This window comes from Lipotes vexillifer, unplaced genomic scaffold (genome assembly GCF_000442215.2).
Source record: "Lipotes vexillifer unplaced genomic scaffold, Lipotes_vexillifer_v1.1 scaffold1756, whole genome shotgun sequence".
NCBI lineage: Eukaryota > Metazoa > Chordata > Mammalia > Artiodactyla > Lipotidae > Lipotes > Lipotes vexillifer.
Genome location: NW_006770307.1, coordinates 203,476 through 216,348, shown reverse-complemented (window position 1 = coordinate 216,348; position 12,873 = coordinate 203,476). Strand labels below are relative to the sequence as shown.

General features: G+C 34.3%; 1 protein-coding gene across 1 annotated transcript in view; it reads left to right on the top strand.

Moving 5' to 3' along the window:
• The window catches only part of LOC103083523 (leucine-rich repeat serine/threonine-protein kinase 2), a 43,732-nt gene that overhangs the window by 29,048 nt on the left and 1,811 nt on the right, over nucleotides 1-12,873 (top strand). The window contains exons 12-17 of the mRNA XM_007446064.1: nucleotides 1,934-2,128; nucleotides 3,332-3,525; nucleotides 4,773-4,845; nucleotides 6,863-7,047; nucleotides 10,313-10,465; nucleotides 11,743-11,951. Coding sequence (XP_007446126.1) covers nucleotides 1,934-2,128; nucleotides 3,332-3,525; nucleotides 4,773-4,845; nucleotides 6,863-7,047; nucleotides 10,313-10,465; nucleotides 11,743-11,951 — 1,009 coding nt within the window. The remainder of the gene's footprint in view (nucleotides 1-1,933; nucleotides 2,129-3,331; nucleotides 3,526-4,772; nucleotides 4,846-6,862; nucleotides 7,048-10,312; nucleotides 10,466-11,742; nucleotides 11,952-12,873) is intronic.

Genomic DNA, 12,873 nt, shown 5'->3' with positions numbered 1-12,873 from the left:
TCTTTCCCTCCCTTATTTTTATCCTTTAGGAATGCTGTAGCTGTTCTTCAGTCTAGTTTTTCCGTATAAAATTTTAAATCACTTTGTCAACTTTTATGAAAAATTCTATTGTGCTTTGGATTAGACTTGCATTGAATCTGTAGACAATATCCTTATGATATATTGTCTCTCTATTCTTGAATATGGGTTATCTCTGTATTTAGGTCTTCTTAAGTGTCTTTCAATAAAGTTTTATAATTTTGCATATAGGTCTTGCACATCTTTTTCTGGATTATCTTGCTATAAATTGCTTTATACTCAATTCCTGGCTTGAGATGTTTTTGAATCACCCAGGTGATGAGAATCTGGTCTACAATTCTTGAAAGCAATCTTATTAATTAATAAACAGTTTCTCAGGGTTCTTTTGCTCTCTCCCCCTGTGTCTGTAAAGTCCCAAGACAACTTTTCTTATAAACCAGTGAGAGTGGGAGTGTGGAGTGGCTTTATTTCTGGTTCTCATTTATTCTAAATATGCAGTCCTTTTGGAATCCCAGTTTTATGGGAACAAGACCATTAACTACATTCTCCACTTTGGGCAGGCCATAGGTTTAACTCTTTCCCACTGGCCTCACAAGGCACTAAAAACCGCACATCAATTTTGCTTCAATAGACAAATGCCTAAAGGGAAAATTGGGCTTCATGATTCATCTGACCTCTCTGGATTCTGTCTTTCATTAATATTTTGGCCTGAAAATTCTATATGGTGTTGTCAGATCTTTAATGTTTTTAAGAGATTAAAAAATAATTTCTTCAGCATTTTAAGTTGTATTCAGCTGGAAGTTTCATCCAAATAACCTCTTCTACCATATTATTGGAAACAGAACTCTTACTATGTTTTAAATGAAACAGATTTAAATAGATCAAAATAAGAGCTGTTTTTGTGTTGTGGACTCTCAATTTTGTATAATAATTTATTGAAAAATTTTTGTTCAATTTTAAATTTCCTACTCAGAAATAGCTGAGGACATGTATACACTGCCTTTATCAAACATCATATAATCATCTTGACTAGTTGCCTTACTGGCTTTTTAATTTTGGTTGCTACCAGTGTTAATTATACAGACTTTAAAAAAGATTATCAAAGCAAAATTTTCCAGAGCTTAGTTATTATTTTACTTTTTTTTCTTTTAATTTTCACTTATACTTCACCTGTATTTTACAGATTACATAACAATCTTGAGGGGTTATTTTAGCACATGACAGTTTTCAGAAACTTTCACATACCCATTTAGTCTTTAAAATACAGTGTGTACTAGGCAAGGTGGGTAAACTCATCACCTTTATCAGATGAGTCACTGGGAGAAATGGAGCTGTCTTGGAGCCTCGTGAGTGGCAGGTAAGTGGCTGTGACACGGGGCTCTAATTCCATTTTCCTGACCCCTGGTTCTGTTTCCTTACACTGGCTCTCTGCCATCTCTTTAGTTCGTTAGTGCTTGAAGGAAAAATATAAAAACAGAATCTATAGGTGATTTGTGAGTTTTGTTACTGAAATCAAAATGTCTTTTCCCTTTAACTGGTAGAAGGTGTATTCTATTGTGAGCCCTAATGTTTATCTTCAACATGATGCGTCTTTGCAGTATGAAACTGAATGAAGAATAGTTCCTGCCTCTGCTAAATTTCTGTTCATTTGGCACTTTTGAGATTTTCTTTTCAAGTTACAAAACATACCATATGTACAAAAGTGCATATATCATGCAGTTTAAAAATAAGTATTATCTTAATATCTATAGTTTGATTGTTAATCTTGTTGCTCTGAATGGGTCACAGTTTAAATAACAGATTTAGGTCTAGTGCTGTAACATTTAATACTACATTATGCATAATGATATGATCTTTCAAGAGGGCATGTGTTAACCTGACGTGTGTTATTTTGTTATTTTTTAAACTTTCTCAGGTCTTTGACATTTTGAATTCAGCTGAGTTAATCTGTCTGATGAGGCATATATCAATACCTAAAAACTTTACTGTTGAATGCATGGTTGCTATGAATCATAACAGCAAGAATGCAAGCATTTGGCTGGGCTGTGGGCACACTGACAAAGGACAGCTCTCCTTTCTTGACTTAAATACAGAAAGATACACTTCTGCGGTAAGTCCAAATACCATTTAAATTAGTGAAACTCCAGAAAACTCACTTTGCAAATTATTTTAAAGCATGTACCAATTGAAAATTACTTAGGGGTACTCAATGTGCAGGTGCGAAGGGTCCAGCTGGGGCCGGGGGAGGACTTGAAGAACCGGCATTTGGTTTTGGACACAGCTATCTGAGTTCAACCGCTGGGCAGAACCTTTTGTCAGGGGCCCAGCCAAGAACCAGGACCGTGAGATTCCCGAAGGTGTCCATGACTTTCAAGTGGACTGCAGTGACTGGTTCTTTAAAAAAAAAAAAAAAGTTACTTACGAGGAAATAAAATAAGAGGTAATACAGGAGTGTTATTAAATTAGCTTCCTGTTAAAACAAGTGTATTCACATGAAATGAAGTAGTGTGTGTTTTGTTTTAGAATCACAGTATATGTGTGTCTTAGGTCAGGAATGCTAGAAACACAGCCTGAAACAGAGAATCTTATATGAGTGATTCAAGGAGAGAGAAACTTTTAAGGAGGTATGGGAAGCCACATAGATCAGGGGAAGAAGCTTAGCAAAAATGTAGTGTCTGAGGAAGTCTAGCCTCAGTCTTTACCCACAAGAAACTCTGGAATGTGAATAACGGCACAGATTTATCCCTTCATCAGGCAAGGGGTCCAGTATTTCATTCCCACTTATCAGTCAGTCATCAGCTGCAGTTTGCCCAAGGGTAGGGGTGGCATAACCTCCCAACCATTTCTGAACAAGCCAGCTCCCATGGGCTGAAGGTAGTGTAGGGTGCCGCTCTGAGCTCTTAGCAGCTTCTGCAAGATGGATCAATAAATTATACTGGGAAATATAAGGTAAATTTCTAGACTTAAAAAAACCTTATATTTTGACTGTTGCCTTGAAAGAAATGTTGTACCTAAACATTCTTAAGGTTGAACAATCCTCTTATATTATTTTGATGGAGTAGGAAATGATACTGAGAAATAATTTTCAATTTTTAAATTTTGGTTTCAGGTGCATTCTAGGCAGGCTTTTTTTTTTGGACAGTTAACTCATTTATTGTTGAAAGTTAAATAAAATTGGCATTGTTTTAAAAATGAAAACCAAGAAAGTAAAAAGAGTTAAGTATGTGGATTACATAATATTTTCATTCTATGTAAGTTCTAGTCACTTAAGCTAGAACCAAGTCCTTTAGAGCGTGTTTTCTTTTCTTAACAGGAAGTTACTGATAGTAGAATATTGTGCCTAGCCTTGGTGCATCTTCCTGTTGAAAAGGAAAGCTGGATTGTATCTGGAACACAGTCTGGCATGCTCCTTGTCATCAATACTGAAGATGAGAGAAAGAGGCACACTCTTGAAAAGATGACTGATTCTGTTACTTGCTTGTATTGCAATTCCTTTTCCAAGCAAAGGTAAGGTAGTGATTTTGACCATTGGGGGAAAATTACATATCTTTTAGATGACTTAATTGTGTGCAAAATTGTTATAGTCTCAAGAAAGGTTGCTCATTTTTAACATTTTTCCATTGGTTGCATATGTTAAAGGGAACTATAGGAGGCCATGAAGATATTTGTATTTTTCTGTATACAGATCAAGCTCAGACAGTTAAAAAATAGGTCAGTCATTTCTTCAAGCTTCCAGCCTTGCTCCTGGTTTTATCTCAACTATGGCTCTAACTCTTTACCACTCAGCACATCAGTTCATTTTTGTAGGGCCTCTTCAAAAATAAGTTCTCATTCATTCTTACTTTGAATACATGTATATCAATAAACTGAATGCCAGTCTAAAGCATATCACTTAACTAACTACCAAATTGGAAAAAAACTTCAGTAGATGAATTCAGAAGTTGTCAATAGTGAAATGGCTTAACCATTATCAGTCAAAAGGATTTTATCTCAGAAATTTATCGAAATGGCAGAATTTCAGGTGTAACAGGTTAGTTGCTGTAATATTTGGGGCGGTATGATTTCCAGGAGCCATTTAGATTATGCACCATATACTTCTCCAGTTTAAGTCAGTACTGGAAAATAAAAAGTATTAGAAAAATGTGAAGTACAAGTTTTTGGTGGCTAAAATATAAACTCCACTGGCAATTTTGGAGTTGAAATTATTTGGATACTGTCAAATAAAAATGTCATCAGATGAAGTCATATAGGCAAGGAAGACTTTATATTTAAGATTATTGCAGTAGGGGAGAGGGATTGGACTCAGCTCTGCTGAAATAAAAGGTGGGAGATTTTTTAAACCCTGTAATGAGCTAGTGGAAAAGTACTGGAGGACATTGGCGGAGGGGGAGGGTCAGTGTGATTAGGTTATCTGTGTTTGCTGATTGTTGCTTATTGAAGTAGGCTCCTACCCTTCCACAAACAATGGGAGAAGGGGTGCCATCCTTCTTGATGACATTTCAGAGAGGGCACCCAGATCCTTGAGAAAAGACATTCTTGAGTTGTAAAACTTGAAGAAGCTCTACATCTTAAATGGGCAGAGAAAGAAGTTGCAATGTAAGTTTTCTCAAGTAAATGCTCTAAGGAAAAGGAGGTAGAGGCCAATAATCAGGAAGAAACCTATCTAAAATGTAGTTAAGGTAGGTGGGATGTTAAGACCATCTTGGTCAATATAAGCATTATTTTTGTAACAATTTTGACATTTTTTCTTTTAGCAAGCAAAAAAACTTCCTTTTAGTGGGAACTGCTGATGGCAACTTAGCAATTTTTGAAGATAAAATGGTTAAGGTAAATGTTGAACGCATTCTGCATCAAAATTTAAGTTCTTTGTTTTATGCTTACTCATCACCGCCCTCCTTCTAACTGATTATAAACTCCCTGAGATTCTGGATCATATATTCTGCATTTTACCTTTCTATTGCTTCAGGAAGTGTTGAACACAGTACATTCTCTATAAGTACTGACTAATTAACTGTATATTTTATATGAATGAACCAAGGATGAATTGATAAATGAGATCTGCTTTATAAGGTTAGGGATGGAAATAATTCCATTTTTATATAAGTGAAGTAGATAATTTCTTATAAATACATTGTGGAAAAAACAGGAGAAACAAGTTTTAAGTCTGGCTTGCTACCAACCTGTTCTTTCTTTTTAAAAATTTTTTTTAACATATTTATTGGAGTATAATTGCTTTACAGTGGTGTGTTAGTTTCTGCTGTATAACAAAGTGAATCAGCTATATGTATATATACATCCCCATATCTCCTCCCTCTTGCGTCTCCCTCCCTCCCACCCTCCCTATCCCACCCCTCTAGGTGGACACAAAGCACTGAGCTGATCTCCCTGTGCTATGCGGCTGCTTCCCACTAGCTATCTGTTTTACATTTGGTAGTGTATATATGTCAGTGCCACTCTCTCACTTCGTCCCAGCTTACCCTTCTCCCTCCCCGTGTCCTCAAGTCCATTCTCTATGTCTGTGTCTTTACTCCTGTCCTGCCCCTAGGCTCTTCAGAACCATTTTTTTTTTAGACTCCATATATATGTGTTAGCATACGGTATTTATTTTTCTCTTTCTGACTTACTTCACTCTGTATGACTGTCTCTAGGTCCATCCACCTCGCTAAAAATAACTCAATTTCATTTCTTTTTATGGCTGAGTAATATTCCATTATATATATGTGCCACATCTTCTTTATCCATTCATCTGTTGATGGACACCTAGGTTGCTTCCATGTCTTGGCTATTGTAAATAGTGCTGCAATGAACATTGTGGTACATGACTCTTTTTGAATTATGGTTTTCGCAGGGCAAATGCCCAGTAGTGGGATTGCTGGGTCGTATGGTAGTTCTATTTTTAGTTTTTCAAGGAACCTCCATACTGTTCTCCATAGTGGCTGTATCAATTTACATTCCCACCAACAGTGCAGAAGGGTTCCCTTTTCTCCACAACTTCTCCAGCATTTATTGTTTGTAGATTTTTTGACGATGGCTATTCTGACCAATGTGAGGTGATACCTTATTGTAGTTTTGATTTGCATTTCTGTAATGATTAGTGATGTTGAGCATCCTTTCATGTGTTTGTTGGCAATCTGTGTATCTTCTTTGGAGAAATGTCTGTTTAGGTCTTCTGCCCATTTTTGGATTGGGTTGTTTGTTTTTTTGATATTGAGCTGCATGAGCTGCTTGTATATTTTGAAGATTAATCCTTTGTCAGTTGCTTCATTTGCAAATATTTTCTCCCATTCTGAGGGTTGTCTTTTCATTCTTGTTTATGGTTTCCTTTGCTGTGCAAAAGCCTTTAAGTTTCATTAGGTCCCATTTGTTTACTTTTGTTTTTATTTCCATTTCTCTAGGTGGTTAACCTGTTCTTTAACCTTGAAGAAATCATGTGACTTTCTGTTATTAACATTCACATTTATCATTAAAGAATTAATTTCTCCATCCATCTTTCATCTGTGGTTCTATCTAGTCATTCAACATCCTACCCATTCATACTCTTTGTTATCAAAAAAGCTTATTATCTAATGAGAGACAAAGAAGTAATTATAGTATAATCCCTAGGTTACTTCCTGTACAATTTTTGCATGGAGAAGTGAAGAGATTGGTTATAAGGATAACACATTGAATACCATTTGAATTAAATCCTGTTTTTATAAGTCCTTTGAAAAATGTATCCTGAATTTTTATTTTAATACCTCTAACCATTTAAGATGGGAAAGTAGTTTTTAGAAAGCTGAAATTTTACACTGTTTCATTCTGTGGCTACTCAATTTACTGAATGTGTTTTCCCTTTTTGGCAAAGTGTAAAGGAGCTGCTCCTTTGAAGACACTCAATATAGGAAATGTCAGCACTCCACTGATGTGTTTGAGTGAATCCATGAATTCAACTGAGAAAAACATTACATGGGGAGGATGTGGTACAAAAGTTTTCTCATTTTCTGATGATTTCACCATTCAGAAACTGATTGAGACCAGGACAAATCAGCTGTAAGTTATTCTTATCTATGCAGCTCATTTACCATATTTTTCATTTTTATTCTTTATAATCAAGTCAGTAATGCTATTGATAATCCCAAACAAAGATCTTTCAAAATGCGTACTTTATTTTTCTATTGTAAATTTAAATATTCATTATAGAACTTAGAAAGCAGAGGAACATTAAAAAATCACCCATTCTAATCACATTTGGGATAAAATATGAAAACTCAGTAATTTTAGTAGTATCTATCAATCTAATTTTTTATTATCTTCATTATCTCTGTATCAAATTGAACATGGAATTTGAGAGGCAGCAGCTCATTATTTTACTAAATATATGGATTTAACACATGTATTTTGTATAATTTTCTTTGTTCTTTCTTTTTTTATTGAGGTATAGTTGATTTATAGTATTATATAAGTTCCAGGGGTACAACATAGTGATTCACAATTTTTAAAGTTTATATTCCATTTATAGTTATAAACTATTGGCTATATTCCCTGTGTTGTACTATATATCGTTATAGCTTATTTATTTTATACATAGTAGTTTGTACCTCTTAATCCCCTAACATTATCTTGGCCCTCCCCCCCACCTTCCCTATCCCAACTGGTAAACACTAGTTTGTTCTCTGTATCTGTGAGCCTGTTTCTATTTTGTTATATTCACTAGTTTGTTTTATTTTTTAGATTCTATGTAGAAGTGATATCAAACAGTATTTGTTTTTCTTTTACTTATTTCACTTATCATAATAACCTCTAAGTCCATCCATGTTGTTGCAAATGGCAAAATTTCATTCTTTTTTATAGCTGGGTATTATTTTATTTTATATGTATATATACCACATCTTCTTTATCCATTCATCTGTTGATGGACACTTAGGTTGCTTCCATATCTTGGCTATTGTAAATAATGCTACTATGAATATTAAGGTGTGTGTATCTTTTCAAATTAGTGTTTTCATTTTTTTTGGATAAATACCCAGGAGTGGAATTGCTGGGGCATATGGTAGTTCTATTTTTAGTTTTTTGAGAAACCTCCATACTGTTTCCCACAGTGGCTGCACCAATTTACATTCTCACCAGAGTGTATGAGGTTTCCCTTTTCTCCACATTCTTGCCAATATTTATTATTTGTGGTCTTTTTGATGAGAGCCATTCTGACAGGTGTGAGGTGATATCTCACGGTGGTTTTAATTTGTATTTCTCTGATGATTAATGATGTTGAGCATCTTTTCATGTGCCTGCAGACCATCTGTATGTCTTCTTTGGAAAAACATCTGTTCAGGTCTTCTGCCCATTTTTTAATTGGGATTTTTGTTTTTTCTGATGTTGAGTTATAGGAGCTGTCTATATATTATGGATATTAACCTCTTATCAATCATATCATTTGCAAATATCTTCTTCCATTCAGTAGGTTGTCTTTTCATTTTGTTGATGGTTTCCTTCGCTGTGCAAAAACTTTTAAGTTTACTTAGGTCCCATTGTTTATTTTTGCTGTTATTTTCTTTGCTTTAGGAGACAGATCCCCCCAAAAAATTTTGTTACAATTTAAACCAAAGAGTGCTTAGCCTATGTTTTCTTCTAAGAGTTTTATGGTACCTAATCTTACATTTAAGTCTTTAATCCACTTTGAGTTTATTTTTGTAAATGCTGTTAGAGAATCTTCTATATTTCATTCTTTTCCATGTAGCTGTCCTGTTTTTCCAGCACCACTTATTGAAGACACTGTCTTTTCTCCATTGTGCATTCTTGCCTTCTTTGTTGTAGATTAATTGAACATAAGTGGGTGGGTTTATTTCTGGTCTCTTATATTCCATTGATCTATGTGTTTGTTTTTGTGCCAGTACCATACTGTTTTGATTACTGTAGCTTGTAATATAGTCTGAAGTCAGGGAATGTGATTCCTTAAGTTATGTGCTTTCTCAAGATTGTTTTGGCTATTCAGGTCTTTTGTATTTCCATACAAATTTTAAAATTATTTGTTCTTGTTCTGTGGAAAATGCCATTGATATTTTAATAGGGATTGCATTGAATATGTAGATTGCCTTGGGTAGTATGGTCTTTTTAGCAATATTAATTCTTCCAGTCCTTGAACACGGTGTAGCTTTCCATCAGTTTGCGTCATCTTCAATTTCTTTCATCAGAGTCTTACAGTTTTCTGAGTACAGCTCTTTTATCTTCTGTAGTAGGTTTATTCCTTGTTATTTTATTCTTTTTGATGCAGTTGTTAATGGGATTGTTTCCTTAATTTCTCTTTCTGACTGTTTGTTGTTAGTGTATAGAAATGCAACAGATTTCTGTATCCTGCAACTTTAGTGAATTCATTGATGACCTCTAGTAGTTTTCTGGTAGCAACTTTAGGATTTTCTATGTATAGTATCATGTCATCTGCAAACAGTGACAGTTTTACTTCTTCCTTTCCAGTTTGGATTCCTTTTATTTCTTTTTCTTGTCTGATAGCTGTGTCTACTTCCAGTATTATGTTGAATAAAAGTAGCGAGAGTGGGCATCCTTGTCTTGTTCCTGATCTTAGAGGGAACGCTTTCAGGTTTTCGCCACTGAGAATGATGTTAGCTATGTGCTTGTCATATATGGCCTGTATTATGTTGAGATATGTTCCCTCTATGACTACTTTCTGTAGAGTTTTTATCATAAATGGATGTTGAATTTTGTCAAAAGCCTTTTCTGCCTCTATTGAGATGATCATATGATTTTTATTCTTCAGTTTGTTAATGTGGTGTATCACACTGATTGATTTGTGGATATTGAAAAATCCTTGCATTGCTGGGTTAAATCCTACTTGATAATGGTATATGATCATTTTAATGTATTGTTGGATTTGGTTTGCTAATATTTTGTTGAGGATTTTTGCATCTATGTTTATCAGTGATAACTGGCCTGTAATTTTGTTTTTTATGTGTTTTCTTTGTCTGGTTTTTAGTATTGAGGTGATGCTGGCCTCATAGAATGAATTCAGGAGCATTCCTTCCTCTAATATTCTGAAATATTTTGAGAAGGATAGATGTTAAAACTCTTCTCTAAATGTTTGGTAGAATTCATTTGTGGACCTCTCTGGTCCTGGACTTTTGTTCGCAAAGTATTCTATTCAGAATGGTTATGGGATAATATGAAATAATTGCCAAATACTCTAGCCTGTTTCTTTTTCAAAATACTGTTAATCCTTTATATGCATTAAGAGCTAACATAATAAGGTTATATTATGTTTTGAAATACTAGAAAAATGAAATGACATTCTTTTCTTTCCCCCTAGGTTTTCTTATGCATCTTTCAGTGATTCCAACATCATAGCAGTGGTGGTAGACACGGCTCTTTATGTTGCTAAGAAAAATAGCCCATTTGTGGAAGTATGGGACAAGAAGACTGAAAAACTCTGTGAACTGATAGACTGTGTGCACTTTTTAAAGTAAATTATTATTTTTTTAATTTTATTGTGAAAAGAATACTACATGAGACCTACCCAATTAACAAATTTTTAAGTGTACAATATGTTGTTGACTGTAGGTACAGTGTCATTGGTTCTTTATTTTGTGCTTGTAAGAGCTGTCCTTACACTTCATATTTCACAGAGAGAGGAAGTATGGCTTATTTTTCTTCCTTTCTACTTCTAAATGGAAAAATGTTAAAAAAAAAATAATAACCCTCAGAAACAAAATTGTTAATGCTTCTCAGCACCATCTGTTGGTATCCAACAAATTTCATTTTTGAAAAAAATATAGGCACATAATAGATATGGTTTCCTCAAGGTATTACAAAGAAAAAGTCACAAAACAATATAAAATATGGGTGAAAAAATGTACTGGATTGACCAATGCACTAAGGAGGGAAGATCAAGATGCCAGACTGAGGCCGCAGTGCTCAGTCTGATGCAGTGTGTCGGAGACTTTCCATCAAGCACATCCCTTGTTTGCTGCTGCTGGCACACAGGACCATTGCCAGCCTTATTTGCTAGCTACTTCAAAGTTTTGTTCTGGTTTTACAGTATAGATTTTTTTATCTGCTGGAGAACATTTAGATTATATACCTTATCCATAAAATGAGATTTCAGAGTTTACTTTCCTAACACCTTCTTAGTTTTTCTCTGGATGGTGAGGAAATTTATGTTCAGAAGAGCTGACAGTTCTGCCTGGTAAAGGGTCCCTTACTTCATGAAATTCTAAAATTATTATGATTCTTTTACCTCTGGATACCTCATTTTTGTCATGAATTACTCATTAGCTCAGTGAAAAATTCAGTCATTTGTATTCATATCTTTTACATGTAGATGATTATAATTTTATTTTCCTCTATAACTTTTAGACTTCATAAAAACCTTTTGAAACTAACTTCTTTCTCCTTCATATTGGGCAAATTGGTTCTTATTTTTTTTCTGGATTACATAGGCTTATTAATAACAATTGTGTCTATCTTATTTATTTCAGAATTTCTTGAAGTTAGGAGACAATTGTGTTATCTTTGATCATTTATGCTTTATGTAGTGAAACATGGCTCTTTGACATTCTATATTTAGCAAAATTAGTTCTGTACAATTTTAATAGTATGTAATGTATGCTGTCATGTATTCATAATTTAAAATGTTATATATGTGTGTGTGTTTCTGTATATACAGAGAGAGACACACATTTATTTTATCTCTTTATTTCTGAAAAAAGTATTAATGCATACTTTCCTTATGGTTTTTAGGGAGGAGCTGGTCAAAGCAAACAAGGAAGCGAAACACCAAATGTCTTATTCTGGAAGAGTGAAAACTCTCTGCCTCCAGAAGAACACTGCCCTCTGGATAGGGACTGGGGGGGGCCATATCTTACTCCTTGATCTTTCAGCTCGTCGAATCATCTGTATAATTCACAGCTTTTGTGATTCTGTTAGGGCCATGATGACTGCACAGTTAGGCAAGTTTCTTTCCTTTAGATCGTTTTTTCATATTCTCTAAGAGTATAAAAATACGTTTTTATTTTAAATTTAAGTTTTCTCTTCACTTTCCAGTGTTATGTGAAGTGTCTCAGAAGTTCACAGTGAAATTTTGCAGGATGAATTTGAATAGGGCCCTTAAAAACACGGAGGGAATAGATGTTTTTAGTCCCATAAGAGAAGCAGATTATTGTAACTGAACACTAAATTTGGGTCTTACTTTCTCTTTGTTCTTTATAACTAAGACAAAAACATATAATGTTGAGTATTTTTAAGTTTTTGACCAAAGAAATTAAAACAGATGTTTATTTTGATCATAGTTTAAGCTTCCTACTAGTTTTTCATTCTATAAATAAATTTATATTTTTGTAGCAATATATGCCAAACTTCACAGTTTACAAATATTGACAAATCATAATGTTTTACTCAAGCTTTTATGTTTTTTCTTGTTACTCCTTTTCTACTTAAGTATGAAAAAATGATGATAGCACATGATACTCACACTTAACTATCTTCTTTTGACTAATTATTTGCTTTAGGGAATAGACTTAGTATATATAGAGTTGATCACAAAAATGGGGTTAAGTTCTGCAAAACTAGAGTTAATGTAGCTTTAGCAAATGAGAAATAAAATGTTTAACAGGGTAAAGAGAATAGTAAATTCCTTTTACAGGAATATATTAAGGGCTGAGATAAATGTTTCTCCTCAACCTCACCCATTGTCCATGAATGGGTGTCAGAGTTGCACAGGAGTTAGAATGAGGTGCTCCTAGTGACTGGTGACTACCAGGACACACGTCCACACCAGCAAAGTAGTAGGTGTGCAGGGGGTCGTCCCTGTAGTCTTACTCACCAAGGTTGTTTTATACTTTAATTTAATTTGTATGTTTTGAGTTGGCCAAA